Source organism: Hyperolius riggenbachi, chromosome 6 (assembly GCF_040937935.1).
Source record: "Hyperolius riggenbachi isolate aHypRig1 chromosome 6, aHypRig1.pri, whole genome shotgun sequence".
In the NCBI taxonomy this organism is placed as follows: domain Eukaryota; kingdom Metazoa; phylum Chordata; class Amphibia; order Anura; family Hyperoliidae; genus Hyperolius; species Hyperolius riggenbachi.
Genome location: NC_090651.1, coordinates 348,467,936 through 348,488,910, shown reverse-complemented (window position 1 = coordinate 348,488,910; position 20,975 = coordinate 348,467,936). Strand labels below are relative to the sequence as shown.

The 20,975-nt window shown below is 46.7% G+C and overlaps 1 protein-coding gene across 3 annotated transcripts in view; it reads left to right on the top strand.

Moving 5' to 3' along the window:
* PADI2 (peptidyl arginine deiminase 2) overlaps window positions 1-20,975 on the top strand; it is a 168,784-nt gene that overhangs the window by 121,592 nt on the left and 26,217 nt on the right. For all 3 annotated transcript variants that reach the window (XR_011022214.1, XM_068241583.1, XM_068241584.1), the window contains exons 5-10: window positions 2,567-2,684; window positions 2,755-2,880; window positions 8,013-8,176; window positions 9,954-10,057; window positions 13,612-13,723; window positions 15,060-15,167. Coding sequence is in view for 2 of the 3 variants with exons in the window: in XM_068241583.1 (XP_068097684.1) it covers window positions 2,567-2,684; window positions 2,755-2,880; window positions 8,013-8,176; window positions 9,954-10,057; window positions 13,612-13,723; window positions 15,060-15,167 (732 nt within the window). In the remaining variant the exon portion in view is untranslated. The remainder of the gene's footprint in view (window positions 1-2,566; window positions 2,685-2,754; window positions 2,881-8,012; window positions 8,177-9,953; window positions 10,058-13,611; window positions 13,724-15,059; window positions 15,168-20,975) is intronic.

Sequence of the window (20,975 nt, the reverse complement as noted above, 5' to 3'; positions counted from 1 at the left end):
TCCCTTGGGGACTGTCAGTCACGAGACCTCTGAAGTAAGAGGTATAAGGAGGCTGCCATATTTATTTCCTTTTAATCAATACCAGTTGCCTGGCAGCCCTGCTGATCCTCTGCATCTAATACTATTAGCCATAGCCCCTGAACAAGCATGCAGCAGATCAGGTGTTTCAGACTTTAAAGTCCGATCTGACAAGACTAGCTGCAGGCTTGTTTCTGGTGTTATTCAGATACAACTGCAGAGAAATAGACCAGCAGGGCTGCCAGACAACTGGTATTGATTAAAAGGAAATAAATATGGCAGCCTCCATATACCTCTTACTTCAGTTCCCCTTTAATTCTCAGCTCTGCACACTTGTGGTCTCTTATAACAAGGACCCCCTTCCTCCTGCTACACTCTTCTGTGTCTTTGGTGGTGAGATCTCTGTGCTCCTTAGTTTCCAGCTCTGCACACCTACCCATTAGTAGAGAGGGCCTATGCTCAGGGTATGTGGGAAGGCCTCAGTTTTTGTGGGGAGGGGGCTCAGTGTTTATGGGGAGGGGCTCAGTGTTTATGGGGAAGGGGCTCAGCATTTTTGGGGAGGGGCCTTATGGGGGAGGAGGCTCATTGTTTTTAGGGGAATGTGGTTCAGTGTTTTTGGGGGAGGTGGATGTTTATGGGGGAGGGGGCTCAATGCTTGTGGGGAGCTGTAATCAATGGATTTATGCACCTTACTTTAGGATAGCAATGTATTCTGTTTCTATAGAGGCGGAGGGATGACAGCACGACACAGAGCCACGCTAGAGCCCCCCCCCCCCCCCAATCCAGGGCCATCTTGGGCAAATATCTAGCATGTGTGCAACTGACTCACAGCATCTCTAATGCCTGGTACACACCATGCAATTTTCCGTCCGATTGATGGATGAATTGATTATTTCTAATCGATCTGATTTCCAAACATTTTTCTGATCAATTCTCTGATCACTTCTGATTTCTGATCGATTTTCTGATCAATTTTTGTATAGATCAGACCAATCGGAAATAATCGAATCGACAATCTGACGGAAAATTGCACCGTATATACCAGGCATTAGAGATTCAAACCACCAAATCTCTGAACATCAACAACAAATGTGCGCATTGTTTTTGCGCTTACTGAACGTGCCAGAAGTCGCTTCATCATGCCCCCTTCCCTCCTCCTCTATCCATAGAACAGTTACACATCTTGTCTGAATTGCGCCTGTAGTCTGTGGCATTAACGTGTACCTGAGGTGAGAGTTCTATGGAGGCTGCCATATTTATTTCCTTTTAACCACTTCACAGCTCCAGTACAGTATATCTACTCCCCTGCAGACTTCATCTAACCGCCCAGGGGAGTAAATATACGTACTCCCGCTGCTACCACTGCTGAAAGCGCTCCCGTTTATTTGTGCACTCGTTCATGTTGCCATCTGCCCGCCAGGAGATCAATGAATGAGAAAGCAATTCCTAATCATTGATCTAAGTCCCCGTAGCAATTATCGGCGCCTTTTATGAGAAGCTGCACGATCATTCTAATAAATAAAAGTTTCCCATCTTCAGTACACTTCCTGTAAGCATACATGTTTCGTTTACAGGACATATAACAAAAAAAAGACTGAGGCCATCTTTTGGCTAAATAGTAAAACTACATCTAAAAGTACTTTTTTTAAATGCAAAGACCTGTTTTTACATTTTAAATTAACCCCTTACCTCCCACACTCCCCAATAGTTACCAACATTTATTTTTTTTGTAAAAAAATACAATGAAATAAATTTACAATTATAAAAAATGCATTAATAGTTTTCTTAGGGACTGAACTTTTTTAATATGTATGTCAAGACGGTATAATACTGTTAGTTTATAAATTATGGGCTTTTTATTAATGATGGATGCAAAACTGAAAAAAAATGCATCTTTATTTCCTAATAAAATATTGGTACCAGACATTGTGATAGGGACATCATTTAAATGGTGTAATAACCGGGACATATGGGCACATTATGTGGATTTTAATTACGGTAGCATGCATTATTTAAAAATTATAATGGCCGAAAACTGAACAATAAGGATATTTTTTTCTTATTTTTCCATTAAAAAACATTTAAAATAAAAAAATTCTTGGCATAATGTACCACCCAAAGTAAGCCTAATTAGTGATTAAAAAAACCACATTTAACACATTTTATTCTGATAAGTAGAGATAAAGTTATTGGCAAATGAATGGAAGGAGCTGAAAGGTGAAAATTGCTTGGATGCTGAAGGGGTAAAACCCCTCAGTTGTGAAGTGGTTAAGCAATACCAGTTGCCTGGATGTCCTGCTGATCCTCTGCCTCTAATACTTTTAGCCACAGCCCCTGAACAAGCATGCAGCAGATCGGGTATTTCTGACATTGTCAGATCTGACAAGATTAGCTGCATGCTTGTTTCTGGTAGGATTCAGACACTACTGCAGCCAAATAGATCAGCAGGGCTGCCAGGTAACTGCTATTGTTTAAAAGAAAATAAATATGGCCGCCTCCATATCACTTTCACCTTGGTTTCACTTTAAGACTTGGCCTTTCTTTGCAGGCCTCGTGGACATGGGGTCCTGACGGTCAGGGGGCCGTCCTGCTGGTGAACTGTGACAAGGACAGCCTGCTCTCCCGCAAGGTGGATGCAGATGACAACCTTCTGCTCTCCAAGACAGGTAAGACCTGTATTTCCCCGCCCCAATCGTGTATATGCCAGCGAGATCTGACCAATCTGTCTGTCCGCAGATCTTCTGGACATGTCTAAGATGGTCCTCCGGGTCCACGGGCCAGAGAAACTTCCCACCGGCTACCATCTGATGGTCTATGTGACCCCCACAGACGCCCAGAGTATCGGGGTCTTCCACCTGCACAGTAAGTCCCGGTTACAAGACGGCGTCCTGGTGTATTTCCTGTAGTGCTGGGGGGAGACGGAGTCGGGGGGCTATAGAGTCCTTATTGCCTCACCTGTCCAGAAGCCCCACTATGTAGTTCAGCTCCATATATTGCAGAGATTAATGGCAAGCTTTAGTACAGCTTCTTACGTAGGGATGCAAACCGTTTTTCCACAGGGTTCCTACAGTCTGGGACCCACACAAGGTGTTTCCAATGACCAATGGTCTAGCACCATACAAAATAAACGGGATACAGATGAGACATCTAACTTGGAGAAGGACATAGGAATACTCGGTTAAAGGGAAGGTTCAAGCAAAATAAAAGAGTTTCACTTACCTGGGGCTTCTACCAGCCCCATGCAGCCATCCTGTGCCCTCGTAGTCACTCACTGCTGCTCCAGTCCCCCGCTGGCAGCTTGCCGACCTCGGAGGTCGGCGGGCCGCATTGCGTACATTTTTACACATTCCCGCTAGTGCAGTAACATTAACGCATACATTTTTACGCGTTACTAGTTCAATGTGTAAATTTTTACGCATTGAACCAGTAATGCGTAAAATGTATGTGTTAATGTTCCTGCACTAGCGGGAATGCGTAAAAATGTACGCAATGCGGCCTGCCGACCTCCGAGGTCTGCAAGCTGCCAACGGGGGACTGGAGCAGCAGTGAGTGACTACGAGGGCACAGGATGGCTGCATGGGGCTGGTAGAAGCCCCAGGTAAGTGAAACTCATTTTTTTTATTTTGCTTGAACCTTCCCTTTAAATAATTGTATTCAATGCCAAGCCACTGCAGCTAAAGCTAATACAATTTTGGGATGCATTTAAAAGGGAAATAAAAACTTGAGATGCTAACATAATATTGCCCCAGTTTAACTCTCTAGTAAGGCCACATCTGGAATATGGAATTCAGTTCTGGGCACCACATTACAGGAAAGATATTGCAGTTTTAGAGCAGGTGCAGAGACGAGCTACAAAATTGATACGTGGGATGAAAGGTCTCACCAAGAAAGGTTAGATAAACTGGGTTTATTTAGTCTAGAGAAAAGATGCCTTAGAGGAGATCTAATGCATCAGAAGGAAATATAAAAGCTTGGCAGATGAGCTTTTTGTCCTTAGGCCTTCACAAAGGACTCGAGGACATGATCTGTGGATGGAGGAAAAACATTTTAGCCAATTATTTAGGAAAGGGTTCTTTACAGTAAAAGTGATTAAGATGTGGAAAGCATTGCTACAGGAAGTAGTTATAGCAAATTCTATATCTGCATTTAAAGGAGGCTTAGATGCTTTCATTGCATGAAAGATATCCATGGCTATAATTACTAGGTAATGCCCAGTGATGTTGATCCAGGGATGTTATCTGATTGCCATCTGGAGTCGGGAAGGATTTTTTTCCCTTTTGGGGCTAATTGGACCATGCCTTGTTAGGGTTTTTTCGCCTTCCTCTGGATCAACAGGGATATGTGAGGGAGCAGGCTGGTGTTGTACTTTGTTTTCTGATGGATGGATGTCTTTTTTTTTCAACTCAAATAACTATGCAACTATGTAAAAGTGCTTTGGGCCCCAATCGCTCTGGGAATCACAAAAGCAAAAAAATTGCAAAGCGATTTTCATTTCAGCAAGGTGTGGGAAAGTGATTTTGGAGCAATTGCGTTTTGCTATTCTTTAACATTGAAACATAATTTCTCCAAAATTGTTAGTCAATGGGAATATAATATCTTCCTATTTACATTATATTAGAGGATACATACATGCTTCTATCAGCGTACATGGAAGTGGAACATCACGTGGCACTGGGACGCTGGGAGTTGTAGTTCCTCACTATCCTCCATCTCATGTCATGCAGCGGAGAATCGCATTATCACTCGCTGCCATGCAAATTGTATGCTGTTCAGAACTGGGCCAATTAAAATCACCAGAGAAGTCCATTTAATTTGGAAAATGTTCAAACCACATAGACTTTGCATGATATTTGCATGCAAGCCGCAATTACTTGCATCTGATTAGCTGTCTGGGGTAGCTGGTCCGTGCTGCAGTGCAGAGGACGGGACATTACTGGATAACTGCAGCAATGGTGACTGTGAGAGATCATACTATGGAGCATGTTTTATCTGACTTCCTGTCTGCTGTCTGTACAGACTCTTGAAGTATCAGCACTTTTTGACAGTGATGCCAACTCATCCTTTTAATTACTGACACATATGAATTATACAGGTTTTGTCTATTTAGATGCAGTTAAGACACTGATTATGTGCAAATAGCCCAGAACTTGTATAAGGCCTCTTGCACACTGCATGCATTTCAGATTCCGATTCCGCTTTTTAATCTGTTTTTACATCCGATTCCGATTCAGATTTTTAATCTTAACTGCATGCTGCGTTTTTTGATCCGTTTTTCTGTTGAATGTATTCAAGGAAAATCGGAAACGGAATCGGAATCGGAAAACGGATTTGCAGTGTGCAGGGAGCCTAACTTAGATGTGTCAGTAATTAAACATATCCCCCCCCCCCCCAGGTTATTAAGGAATACAGCACCCCCTGTTGTCTCCAGGAACCACCCAACAGATTGACAGATCAATCCTGCTGAGACCTCAAGCGCCTGTATTGACGCAAGTAAACAACATGGGTAAAAAAATCTTGCAACGATTTGGCCATCCCAACTTAAAATCTCCTCCCTAGACACAGAGGGGTCCTGAGTCCTCAGAGATCGATCTAATGTGTGTTGGGGGCTCCTGGATTGGCTGAAGTCATAGAAATCACACACAGAGTTCCTTCACCAGCCTCTTCTGGCAGCACAGACCTCCATAGCTGCAGACAGCAATTTCCTCAGCAAGTTCAGTCTCTGCTCCACCCCCACAGCAGATAAACAGCATGATGATGTAAATCATCAACTTGTAGAAAAGGGGTTTTAGCCATAGAAAGGTCATTTGACATTTGGGCATGCTAGCTGCTAAGCTATTATGCCTGGTACACACCATGCAATCTGATCTGATTTCCAATCATTTTTCTGATCGGTTTTATACAGACGTGATCAGAAAATCGATCAGAAATCAGATCAATTTGACCTGAAATCTGATGGGAAATTGCATGGTGTGTACACATTATATACATTAACTATGTTTATATCTATGCCTGGAGTTTGGGCTTGCTTGATGTCATGGGTTGGAAGTGCGATTGGGTCATGTGACTGCCACTGTGATGTCACAGAGCGGTGAGAGATAGAGATAGGCCAGGAATAGTGGGATCTGGACACGGCCGGATTGGACAGGTGACTTCTGTCAGACTTGGTTGGGGACCAGCCGGCCGCTCTCGGTCTTCGCACGCTCACGGCCGCTTTTAGACATGACATCAGTGGGGCAGTGTGAGCCATCGGGATGCCTTCGCCTGACACACAGGATGCCCAGCTGACAATGACAAATTTTCAGCCTCTTGAAGTGGCTTCTCCCGAAATGCCGAGCCATCTAAACCTGATCCACTTCAAGAGCCTGCGGAGAGTTTATGAGAATGGCAGCGGACACCCGATACGAGGCTGCTGAGGCCTCTGGGCCCGGAATGTATATTAGAGAGATCAGACTTGTACTAATAGTTCATGGCTGAAGCATCTGTGACATTGTGTGCCACATGGCCGCCTCTGCTAATAGAGACCTTGTTGCACTAACCCCTTGTGTGCCGGACTGGGGGTGAAGATCGCTCGTGTGAACCTTCGTCACATTATCAATAAGTCTGATATACAGCGTGTCAGGACACCTCTCACATTGCTGTCAATATTGTATTCTATATTTTCATGGGGCAACACTGAAGATACAATGTAAAGTAGTCAGTGTACAGCTTGTATAAATTTGCTGTAAATTTGTGTAAATTTGCTGCCCCATGAAAAGAACTCAACACCCAGCCATTAAAGATGAACTCCAGTGAAAATATTGTAATAAAAAAAGTGCTTCATTTTTACAATAATTATGTATAAATGATTTAGTCAGTGTTTGCCCATTGTAAAAGCTTTCCTCTCCCTGATTTACATTCTGACATTTATCACATGGTGACATATTTACTGCTGGCAGGTATGTCAGTGGAAGGAGATGCTGCTTGTTTTTTTGGCAGTTGGAAACAGCATGGTCCTGACATCCTCACACTGTGGGAGGGGTTTCACCACAATATTAGCCATACAGACCCCCCTGATGATCTGTTTGAGAAAAGGAAAAGATTTCTCCTGGGAGAGAAGGTATCAGCTACTGATTGGGATGTAGTTCAATTCTTGGTCACGTTTTCTCTTAATAGAGACCCAGAGATGGAAAAAAAAAATACCTCATCCACATGGACCGCTCCCACGCCGCCGTCCTCTGCCGCCTCTATCGCCGTTACCGAGTCCCGTCACTTCGGCCAGTCGACGCAAGCGCAATGCGCTCCCTCCGTACTGCGCAGGCCGGTGGGTAAGGCAGGCGCTAGCGAGACAGAGGGAGTCCCTGCGCATGCGTACAACTGGCCGCGTCCGGTAGAAGTTACGTGACCTGGTACCGGCGATAGAGGCGGCAGAGGACGGCGGTGTGGGAGCGATCCAGACGGATGGGGCAGAAGGAAGCCCCAGGTATGTATAAATCCATTTTTTTTTTGTTTTGTCTGAGTCACTTTAAGGGCCCGTTTCCACTGCTTGAATTGGGCAAAGTCTGCAGCATTTCCCCGCAAGCAAATTGCGTGGGGTAACTCCGCCATAGGGGAGAATGCTGCTGCCGTCCGAATCGCTTGCCTTAGCGATTGGCCGACAGTGCAGCATATTTCTGTGCGGGCAGCAGTGACTCCGATAGTTATGCATGGCACGTCTTCTGGGATTCGTCTGCCTACCCACAGACCAGGAAGTGCCGCCACGCGTCTCACAGCTGTATGCGGTGGCTAGTGGAAATGGGCCCTAATGTCTAAACTGCTGGCAACAAAAGTGAGTACACCTCTAAGTGAAGAAAGTCAACATTCTGCCCAAGTGTCAATATTTTATTATTTTATCCTTAGAATTTCTGGGTAAAGCGGATAAAGCAGCTCTGGATGTTTCTGATGATGGTCTCTTATCTGATGGATGATCTCACTAGCCTGTGACATCATGTGACCTGCGTGTCTCTCTGTCTCTGCAGATAAAGTGTACACACATGTCCTGGGCCGGCAGAAGTTATTCTATAGGGCACGCTATACGGGGACCCGGGAGCTGGAGTTTTTTGTGGAGGGTCTCCGATTTCCAGACGTGGATTTCAATGGTCTGGTGTCCATCAAGGCCAGCCTCCTGGAGAACCAGGCGGAGGTATGTCAGCTAAACCAATCATTCCAAATTGTTACATGAGTGGTTCAGAGCATATTTATTATTATGATTATTTATACAGCGCCATCATCTTCCATGACTTTGTGCAGAGTAAGAAACAAACAAGGGTACATAAAAATACAAACATTGGTACGTAATATAGAAGTGTAACAAACTGTTAAAGGATACCTTGGCACAAATATAAATTTGTGCCAAGGTATCAAGCATGCACGTGCCAGGCAGCTCCTGCACAGTCCACACTGACCCTCCCGGCCAGGAAGTAAGTCTGGGGGGTCGGTACAGAGTAACGTGGGGGAGAGGTGCGCTTGAGGAGAGCCCACTACACATGCCTGCTCCCTTCGTTTTTTTTTTTTTATTTATATTTCTGCTAAGTTCTCCTTCAAGCATCTTATAAGTTACAAGAAGAGAGTCCTGCCCTCACCAGTTTACAATCTAAAGTAGGGGTGCCAGCAACTTTCTGGCCTGCGGGCTACTTTAATAATTGCCAGGGCAAAATGATCTACCGTAACACCCCCCCCCCCCAAAGAAAAATACTCTTTGCAGAGCCCCCCCACCACAAACACACTTCCCAGCATAGACCGATGTACCCCCAGTATTTGCTGCCCCCACCACAGTGACGGACGCATAAAAACCCCTCAGTTGTGAACTCGTTAATACCGATATATTTTACAATCTTTTTTACACTTTAATAGTAGAATATCGGTAAAGTAACCAGTATTATACTATCTGGTTTCCTGTGCGCCCTTTTTTGACGTACGCCTTCACAGGCCCCCTGGCTGCTCTTCCTTCATGACTTTCAGTCTAGATTTAGCCTCTGGTGGTGGCATTTTGCATCTGGTAACTGATCCCGCTCATCACGTCTCTGCTGTTCCTGGCATCACTTTCCGATCTGTTTAGAGGCAAGTCTTGGTGCTAACAACCTAATTACCTTCTCTGCAGGGTGCTGAGCCCAGAGCCTCAGCGCTGTCATCTCCCAGCACACATGGCAGAATAGGGAGGCAGAGCATAAAAGGGGTCTCCGCCTCCCAGCACACGTGGCAGAATAGGGAGGCGGAGTATAAAGGGGGTCTCCGCTTCTCTGCAGGGTGTTGAGCCCAGAGCCTCAGCACTGCCATCTCCCAGCACACATAGCAGAATAGGGAGGCAGAGCATAAAAGGGGTCTCAGCCTCCCAGCACACGTGGCAGAATAGGGAGGCGGAGTATAAAGGGGGTCTCCGCCTCTCTGCAGGGTGTTGAGCCCAGAGCTTCAGCATTGTCATCTCCCAGCACAAATGGCAGAATACTAAGGTGGAGTGTAAAAGGGGTCTCCGCATCCACCCTCTTACTGCCCTCTAATTGTTGCTGTCCTGCAGCACATGATTCAAGTTGCTTCATGGAAGAACCTACAAGATCCCAGGTGTGAATGGGGAGCAGGTGTGTTATATTTAGTGTTATCACTCTCAGTCTGCTGGTCACTGGAAGTTCAACACCTAAAGGCAGAGAACTCTGTGAGGAGCCTAAAAAAAAAAAAGAATTGTTGCTCTCTATAAAGATGACCTAGGCTAGGAGAAGATTGCCAACACCCTGAAACTGAGTTGCAGCACGGTGGCCAAGACCATGCAGCAGTTTAGACATTACCGGCTGTGTGTTGAGCTATTTTGAGGTGGTTATAAATTTACACTGTTATACAAGCTGTACACTACTTAACATTGTATCAAAGTGTTATATCTTCAGTGTTGTCGCATGGAAATATACCCGTCACTCTGTGTTGTTTTGCAGGGTATTCCAGAGACACCAATCTTCACAGACGTAGTGACGTTCCGAATCTCTCCCCTCGTTCTGACCCCCAACACTCTGGATCCCATAGAAGTCTTCGTGTGCAGGTGACGGGTAGCAGGAGGTCGCTTTGTCACATTATTGTCCCATGTTAGGCTTATCAAACAGGTGAGAGCTGCAAACTCTACCACCTACAGGACAATTTATAAAGAAGGAAGACCAGATGTTCTCCAAACTCAACCACTCATCACATTAGACACTCTGGCCCAACATCCAGCCACTGCTATCCCTCCAGACTTGTATATCCAGCCTCTGCTATCCCCCCAGACCCCATACATCCAGCCGCTGCTATCCCTCCAGACTTGTATATCCAGCCTCCGCAATCCCTTCAGACCTCGTACATCCAGCCGCTGCAATCCATCTACACCGCCTACATCCAGCCAATGTTATTCCTCCAACTCTTCGTACATCCGGCTACTGCTGACTCTCCAGACCTCATACATCCAGCCTCTGCTATCCCTCCATAACTCGTACATCCAGCCTCTGCTATCCCTCCAGACCTCATACATCCAGCCTCTGCTATCCCTCCATAACTCATACATCCAGCCACTGCTATCCCTCCAGACCTCATACATCCAGCCTCTACTATCGCTCCATAACGCATACATCCAGCCACTGCTATCCCTCCAGACCTCATACATCCAGCCTCTGCTATCCCTCCAGATCTCATACATCCAGCCTCTGCTATCCCTCCAGACCTCATACATCCAGCCACTGCTATCCCTCCATAACTCGTACATCCAGCCTCTGCTATCCCTCCAGACCTCATACATCCAGACTCTGCTATCCCTCCAGACCTCATACATCCAGCCACTGCTATCCCTCCATAACTCGTACATCCAGCCTCTGCTATCCCTCCAGACCTCATACATCCAGCCTCTGCTATCCCTCCAGACCTCATACATCCAGCCTCTGCTATACCTCCATAATTTGTACATCCAGCCACTGCTATCCCTCCATAACTCGTACATCCAGCCACTGCTATCCCTCCAGACCTCATACATCCAGCCTCTGCTATCCCTCCATACCTCATACATCCAGCCTCTGCTATCCCTCCAGACCTCATACATCCAGCCACTGCTATCCCTCCAGACCTCATACATCATGCCTCTGCTATCCCTCCAGACCTCATACATCCAGCCTCTGCTATCCCTCCAGACCTCATACATCCAGCCACTGCTATCCCTCCAGACCTCGTACATCCAGCCACTGCTATCCCTCCAGACCTCATACATCCAGCCACTGCTATCCTTCCAGACCTCATACATCCAGCCTCTGCTATCCCTCCAGACCTCATACATCCAGCCACTGCTATCCCTCCAGACCTCGTACATCCAGCCACTGCTATCCCTCCAGACCTCATACACCCAGCCACTGCTATCCCTCTAGACCTCATACATCCAGCCACTGCTATCCCTCCAGACCTCATACATCCAGCCTCTTCTATTCCTCCATACCTCATACATCCAGCCTCTGCTATCCCTCCAGACCTCATACATCCAGCCTCTGCTATCCCTCCAGACCTCATACATCCAGCCTCTGCTATCCCTCCATAACTCGTACATCCAGCCTCTCCTATCCCTCCAGACCTCATACATCCAGCCACTGCTATCCCTCCAGACCTCATACATCCAGCCACTGCTATCCCTCCAGACCTCATACACCCAGCCACTGCTATCCCTCCAGACCTCATACATCCAGCCTCTGCTATCCCTCCAGACCTCATACATCCAGCCTCGGCTATCCCTCCATAACTCGTACATCCAGCCTCTGCTATGCCTCCAGACCTCATACATCCAGCCTCTGCTATGCCTCCAGACCTCATACATCCAGCCACTGCTATCCCTCCAGACCTCATACATCCAGCCTCTGCTATCCCTCCAGACCTCATACATCCAGCCTCTGCTATCCCTCCAGACCTCATACATCCAGCCTCTGCTATCCCTCCAGATCTCATACATCCAGCCTCTGCTATCCCTCCAGACCTCATACATCCAGCCTCTGCTATCCCTCCAGACCTCATACATCCAGCCTCTGCTATCCCTCCAGACCTCATACATCCAGCCTCTGCTATCCCTCCAGACCTCATACATCCAGCCACTGCTATCCCTCCAGACCTCATACATCCAGCCTCTGCTATCCCTCCAGACCTCGTACATCCAGCCTCTGCTATCCCTCCAGACCTCATACATCCAGCCTCTGCTATCCCTCCAGACCTCATACATCCAGCCACTGCTATCCCTCCAGACCTCATACATCCAGCCTCTGCTATCCCTCCAGACCTCATACATCCAGCCACTGCTATCCCTCCAGACCTCATACATCCAGCCTCTGCTATCCCTCCAGACCTCATACATCCAGCCTCGGCTATCCCTCCAGACCTCATACATCCAGCCTCTGCTATCCCTCCAGACCTCATACATCCAGCTTCTGCTATCCCTCCAGACCTCATACATCCAGCCACTGCTATCCCTCCGGACCTCATACATCCAGCCACTGCTATCCCTCCAGACCTCATACATCCAGCCACTGCTATTCCTCCAGACCTCATACATCCAGCCACTGCTATCCCTCTAGACCTCATACATCCAGCCTCTGCTATCCCTCCAGACCTCGTACATCCAGCCTCTGCTATCCCTCCAGATCTCATACATCCAGCCACTGCTATCCCTCCAGACCTCATACATCCAGCCTCTGCTATGCCTCCAGACCTCATACACCCAGCCACTGCTATCCCTCCAGACCTCATACATCCAGCCTCTGCTATCCCTCCAGACCTCATACATCCAGCCTCTGCTATCCCTCCAGACCTCATACATCCAGCCTCTGCTATCCCTCCAGACCTCATACATCCAGCCTCTGCTATCCCTCCAGACCTCATACATCCAGCCTCTGCTATCCCTCCAGACCTCATACATCCAGCCTCTGCTATCCCTCCAGACCTCATACATCCAGCCTCTGCTATCCCTCCAGACCTCATACATCCAGCCTCTGCTATCCCTCCAGACCTCATACATCCAGCCACTGCTATCCCTCCAGACCTCGTACATCCAGCCTCTGCTATCCCTCCAGACCTCGTACGTCCAGCCACTGCTATCCCTCCAGACCTCATACATCCAGCCTCTGCTATCCCTCCATAACTCGTACATCCAGCCACTGCTATCCCTCCATAACTCGTACATCCAGCCACTGCTATCCCTCCAGACCTCATACATCCAGCCTCTGCTATCCCTCTAGACCTCATACATCCAGCCTCTGCTATCCCTCCAGACCTCATACATCCAGCGACTGCTATCCCTCCAGACCTCATACATCCAGCCACTGCTATCCCTCCAGACCTCATACATCCAGCCACTGCTATCCCTCCATAACTCGTACATCCAGCCTCTGCTATCCCTCCAGACCTCATACATCCAGCCTCTGCTATCCCTCCAGACCTCATACAACCAGCTGCTCAGGTGTGATGTGGCTGCTCTGTGTCATATGGAGGCCGTCATTCTATCAGACATACTCACGCATTGCAGAATATTGTTTTGCAACATTTTATTAGCTGCAGCTTTATGCGATGTAGCTTTACATTTTCTGTCTTCTCCTCCCGCAGCGTAAAGGAAAATTACCTCTTCCTGAAGCTGATAAAGACGTTAGTGGAAGAGTCGGAATGTAAGATGCAGGTCTGCTTCGAGTACGTCAACCGCGGAGATCGCTGGATGCAGGTCTGTCCATCTCACTGTTGGTAACACAATTTTATTTGCAAGAAGGTAGTATAATCGGCACATATTGCACAAATACCATCACTAGTTCCGAGCAGGAGCCCAATAGCAATTAAATAGTGTTTGTAATGTGCACATCATTACCATAACTTCCATTGTCACACAACAGGCAAGCTATCACAACTTGTGTCGCTAAAACATCCAAGCTAGGGCTATTTCCCTGTTGGTGTCCATTTCACGGCTTACTGTGAATTGTAGGAAGATGCAGGATTCAGGCTTATCTATGCATGTGGTGCGAGTGGAAGTATGCTGTGTAAAAGCAAACCTGAAGTATAAATAAACATATGAGACAATTCATTGTATGTGTAGTACAGTTAAGAAATAGAACATTAGTAGCAAGGAAAATAATATCATATTTTCCAGTACAGGAAGAGTTAAAGAGAATCTGTACTCTAAAATTCTTACAATAAAAAGCATACCATTCTATTCATTATGTTCTCCTGGGCCCCTCTGTGCTGTTTCTGCTTCTCCCTGCTGCATTACAATTGCCATTTTTATCCAGTGTTTACAAAAAAAAGACATAGCAAGCAATAGGCTGAGAGTTCTTACAAGTGTGAGTCATACAGAGTGTGCAGGGGGCCTGGAGAGGGTGTGTATAGCTCCTAGCCAATCACAAGCAGCACAGCACATTCCAGCCTGACTGCCTCAGCCCGACAGAGCTGACAGAGGAGAGCAGTTTAGATCATATACCAGAGATAATACAGCCAATACAGCAAATAGGAAAGGCTGCCGTTAGACAGAGCACATTAGAACAGCTATAGGAACTTATAGGATAGAAGAAATAAGGATGAAAATTTTGTTAGTCTCTTTAAGAAACTTCAGTTGTTATCTATGCAAAAGAGTATCTCTGAGCTCTTAACCCAGCTTGGGTCAAAGACAGCCTTGTTTTTTGAAGCACTTGAAATGTACCTAAGGCAACATGTGGCAGGAGGAGATAAACAGGTGCATGTACAGTGCAAAACATATTAATAACCAGGCTGTTTTACTTGTTTTATTTTGCTGCCTGAAAGAGTTAATTTCTAGGCATGGAAGTGACAGCTTCTGTCTTGGGGGTACCATGTCAGGAATATAGTTACCCCCACTGACAAGCAAATTAAAGCCATAAAAGTTTTTTTCCTGTCAGAATACAACATTTCCCCTTCTATGCATGCGCTATGAGAGAGCCACGCCCACATTGCTATTTAGACGTGTCACTATTCATTCCATACTTCAGGTTTATACCCAAAAGTAGCTGTGTAATATGACATCACTGTTTACATCTCTACACATTTCTGTGCAGGATGAGATGGAGTTCGGATATATACACGCCCCACATCAATGCTTCCCAGTCGTACTCGACTCTCCTAGAGACGGAGGCCTGAAGGAATTTCCACTCCGACAGCTACTGGTGAGTTCACTGTGACCAATCCATGCAGCCTGTCCACTCACTAGTGACCAGTGACATCACTGAGAATGCAGCCTAGAGAATCACCATAGACCAGTGACATCACTGAGAATGTAGCATATCCACTCACTAGTGACCAATGACCTCACTGATAATGCAGCCTATCCACACACTAGTGACCAGTGACATCACTGAGAATGCAGCCTATCCACTCACTAGTGACCAGTGACATCACTGAGAATGCAGCCTGTCCACTCACCGGAGACCAGTGACATCACTGAGAATGCAGCCTATCCACTCACTAGTGACCAGTGACATCACTGAGAATGCAGCCTGTCCACTCACCGGAGACCAGTGACATCGCTGAGAATGCAGCCTGTCCACTCACTAGTGACCTATGACCTCACTGAGAATTTAGCGTATCCACTCACTAGTGACCAATGACCTCACTGAGAATGCAGCCTATCCACACACTAGTGACCAATCACATCACTGAGAATGCAGCCTATCCACTCACTAGTGACCAGTGACATCACTGAGAATGCAGCCTATCCACTCACTAGTGGCCAGTGACATCACTGAGAATGCAGCCTATCCACTCACTAGTGGCCAATGACATCACTGAGAATGCAGCCTATCCATTCACTAGTGGCCAATGATATCACTGAGAATGCAGCCTATCCACTTACTGGTTACCAGTTACATTGCTGAGAATGCAGCCTATTCTCTTACTACAGACCACTGACATCAATGAGAATGCAGTCTACCCAATCACTATAGACCAGTGACATTACGGAGTTCTACAATCACACTTGTCTGAAGTGAAATTTGACATGAGATAAATATACAGTACATACTGTATATTACTAGTTTAGAAATGGTCTAAAACCCCTTTGTGTTTTCCAGTACAACAAGTGTTTTAAAAAAAAAAAGCTAAAATTGTTATCTATGTAAATGAGCTTGTGGTGTTTAGCCAGATGTCTTGAAAAGTAAATATAAGGCAAAGTACGTTTATCTGGCTAAGGAAACACTGCTGATAAGATTTGGGTGCTATAAAGTCTAATTACTTCTGCTTGTTTTGCAGATGAATAAAGCAGATTTTACAAGGGGGTGCTGATAAGTTCCTGGCTTTGCCCCCTTCCAGATGAAATAGAGAAACGAGTGTGGGGCAAATGACGGCCCAATATCTTACTATGTTACTGCAAATACCAGGTGTTTGCAAATCTTAAGACTGCTTTCACAGTGGGACGTTACAGGCGCACGTTAGAGCAGCCTGTAACGCAGCCCAACTCACAGTAATGAAAAATCAATGGGCTGTTCACAGTGCCCACGTTGCGTTACATTGTAACGCTGCACAATCTATGAAAGTGCAGCATGCTGTGCGTTATAGGTGGTTTTAGCCGTGTTAAACTGTTTGCACATGCTCAGTAATGTTGTTTTATTGTTTTTTGTGTGCAGGAGAGGAGGAGGGGAGAGTCCGCTATTTTGCCTAGCCACATGGCTAATTAATATTCACTGCACTGCAATGCTGGTTCTCTTCCTGCTAGCAATGATTCATATGAATCATTCTCTGCCTGCTAGCAATGATTCATATGAATCATTCTCGGTTCTCTGTCTGCTAGCAATGATTCATATGAATCATTATCGGTTCTCTGCCTGCTAGCAATGATTCATATGAATCATGAATCATTCGCTGCCTGCTAGCAATGATTCATATGAATCATTCTCGGTTCTCTGCCTGCTAGCAATGATTCATATGAATCATTGCCGGTTCTATTGAACGAAAACGGCGCACAAAGATCCGCATAACGCCATGCGTTGCTTTAGGGGAACGTTATGCGACCTTAACGTCCCCTGCAACGCAACGTCCCACTGTGTAAGAGCCCTAAAATGGCTCCTTCTTTCAGTGAGAAGGTGTGATGAGCCACAAGTGTCAAGTCAGTTAAGGTGGCCATACATCAGGCGACTTGGGAGCCGATCGACTAATTTGATTCCATTATTATAATCGAATTGGATGAAAATCTGTGCCTCCAAGTGCATTACCGACCGACAATGCGACCAATTTGGGTACAAAAATTGGTTGCATTGTCGATGGCCCATGCTGCAAAATGTTGGGCCGACTTGCTCAATCTGGTGCATGGCATGCACTTTTGCAATGATAGATGAACGCAGCGAAACCTCCTGCGCTGTCCCCCCTAATGTTAAATGTTCCCTGCGCAAGGTTTACATTACCTGTGCGTGGCCTTCCGCTTGTCCCCACTGGGTTCTGGGATTCCTCCTTTGCATACTCGCGCCCCACGTGGTCTCCTAGTAAGGGCGCACATCTAACGTCACACGCACCCTCACTACGAAGCCACATGGGGCGCGTGTGTATGCAGAGGAGGAATCCCGGAGGCAGCGGGGGACAAGTGGAGGCCACGCACAGGTAATGTATACCTTGCACTGGGCACTTGGGGGACAGCGTGGGGGCAGCGAGGCGGACACAAGCGTCACAAGGCCAATCCCGGATCGATTTCAGCATGAAATTGATCGGGAATTGACCTGTGGTGTATGGGCAGCTGACAGATCTCTCTCATCAGATTTGATTAGATAGAGTGAGATTTGTCTCTTGGTCGAATCTACCCATCATCGCTAGATGGATGGCTGGCTTTACGGGCCTTCATGAAGTTTTTGTTTCTCCGGGGAAAGTCAGCAAAGGACATTCACACTGAGAGGTCACAAACACTGGGGAGAAGTGTCCTTCCTACAGCACTATCAAAACCTGCATATCTTGTTACATGACCGGGCTTTCACCAGTGAAGATGAGCCACGCAGTGGGCGCTCCCCAACCTTGACTGACCCGGCAACCTGCGATGATGTCCATGAGCTGATTATTGAGGACTGTTGAATATCCACAAGTAAGAGAACGGAGATGCTGGATACCACACAGGAGCATGTTGAGTTTATCACCACTATGCTAGACATGCTTTCAGTAAAGTGGGTGCCGAAATGTTTGATCAAAAGAAGGAACAAAGAGGTTTTGGCCCATTTTGGAGCTGCGCAGGACTTTGGGTTAGTGACTGAAGATGAAACCCAAGCTCCACGTGGGTCTATGATCCTGAACCCATAAAACCATCAAAGGAATGTCATCACAGTGGGTCCCTCGGCCACAAAAAGTCATTTTCTGAGACAAAGACTGTATTCTGTTGGTGGACTACCTACCTCAGGGCTTTAGTATCACCAGACAGTATTATGAGGGGCGTAACTAGAAGGGAGCAGCCTCTGCAGTAGCAGAGGGGCCCAGACCTGAGGGGGCACTGTCACAAGAGCCCTAGTGGTCTGACCGCACTTAGCCTTCTAAACGGTGCCAGCGCACAGATCGTGCGAACTCTGGTCGCAGTCAATGCGCCGGAACCGTTAAGAGATAGTCGCAGACAAACCACGAGGGCGCCTGTGAGATACGGGTAATTACAACGTACACACGATTCCACGGTATCTGCCACCACCACTGGTATGGGTTAGTGGACCCGATTTACTGACTGACTAGTCCTGCGAATAAAACGGTTAAACACACGGTATTCTGTAGAGCCAACAACAAACAAACAGTAGCGTATCTTCAGAGACCCGGGATCAGTTCTGTGTGTGCTGATAAGCAGGGTAGCGGACATGAATGACTTGGAGAAAGTCGTTTATTCACGCAATATAAATAATTAATATATACAGACAATTATTAAAATCACAATTATTAAGACAGTAATAGCCAGTATGAAATAAAAAGGGAGAAAATACTTATGGTTTGTGGAAATATGTCCTTTTGTGGGAAAATCAGACAGTTCAAGCAAAATGATTTCAAGTTCTTAAAGCTCTTGGTTTCAATCAAAGTTCAGCAGAATTCTTTGTTCCAGGTTACAGAAGATGCCAATCAAGATGGCCGCTAGCACATGTGTCCTTTTGTTTCAGAGCTTCATTCAAAGTTCAGCAAAATGGCCACCAGCCCTATGTCCTCTGGCTGGCAGCAGGATGTTCTCATCTGGATGGAATGGGAGGACTCGCAGCCCGCCTGCTGGCCAGGTGCTTTTGATGAAGCTGGTTTGGGGGTGTGGCAATGCCGGCCCCTCTGAGTCACCAACCAATGCCAGTCCATTCCCTCTGAGAGATTTTAGGGCTAAACTTATGAAATGCTGTAACTCCTGAACCATACACGTTATATTTAGGGGGGTAACAGCTTCATACTTGGTGGAAAATACAGATTAATATGATATCCGACATGGCTAGTGCAGCAGATCAGGGTCCTGGGTAGATTCATACCTGGGTTGTAGGGGCCCCGGGCCCCTCTCGACTGGTATCAAGAGATCCAGCATGACCCTACGGATCCAATGATACCGCTCTCATAACCACCCTATTTATTGTATTCTGTAAATGGGCAAAAGATTATATAGTACATTCATTTCTTCCTGCTAAGGCTGGAGCCAGGCTGACTGGAGTCCAGCTGTGTCTGCTTCTTGGGATCTCCCGCTATGAAAGGCCCTGTCGGCTCCTTCAATTAACATCTGAATGTGAGATCAGCTTAGACAAACTTTGAGTTTACACCTCTGGCTTAATCAGCAGTCACAGGGCCAGTCTTCCTGCCAGCTGCTAACAGGGGAAAAAAAACTGCCTATTTAAAAAACCAGGAATGTCAGTCTCTAAATCGCTGGCCTGACTACACTCACGGGCAATCGGCGCACTAAACCGATTGCGTTCTCGTTTCTCACGGCTGTTCCGTGACAGGCACCATTTTTACTACCCTTCCCTTCCTCCGATACAGGGGACTATTCTTCAGATCAGGTGTTTTTGTGGCTACACTTGTTATGGCCGTGAACGTCATGATAACCACACTTGTTTTATGACCCTTTTGAGATGGACCCCGAGGCCGTAAAGGGCACCAAGGGGAAGCAAGGGAACATTCGGGGACCCCATCAACGGTTTTCTGGGGGCCCCATGGATTGTAGTAAAGCCACTGAGTGTTATGCTAACCTCCTCCTCATTTTTTTTTCTTTTTTGCAGGACAATGCAACCTGCGCATGCGGCCAAAGTAATGGAAAGTTTGGGGGTCATGACATTTTCTCTGGGGGGACACATGGCTTGTTACACACTGGTGCTATCGTTAGTAGCGCGCATTACCGTCACACTAGTAGAGTACCGCAGGTTGCCCTAATAGTGTAACTCAGTGCTGGTAGTAAGGGTAATATTACTGCACATTCGCGCATCATGACTATTGTTTGGATCATGCAAATGTTTTAATGCAATGGATAGCGATGTAACGTGAGCGTGTGTGACAGGTGTGAGTGGGTCCGTATGGCAGCAGCGGAGTCCCCCCGCAGACTCGCATAGTTTCCTCCCTCTGGGGACTCCTCATCTCTCATCACACATGTGTGTTTCTATCTCGGCAGTTATCATGTTGTTGTGTCACTTTGTCATCATTCCTGTGTGTGATCCGTCATTGGATCTCTATGGCCGGCGGCCACGCTAATTGAGTGGTGTAAATTGGATTACGATGTGCTGATTTGTCTACGGAAACAGAAGATGCTCCAGATGTACTGTATATTGCTCATAAACAGCCACGGTGGCTAAAGGGGGCTCCCGACTGTGTGCCTAGGATGTCCCACTGATCACATCCCCTTAATGCCTCTCTGCTGGTGTCCGGAGGGCAGTGATGATTGGCCGAGCGTTGGTTCTGACATGCAGAGAGACAGAAGGACTCTTACCGTTGGCTTTATTACTTCATATGTAGATCCAGAATCCATCTCTGCAATCACAGTACAGGGCAACATTCCTAGCTCCTCTATCGGC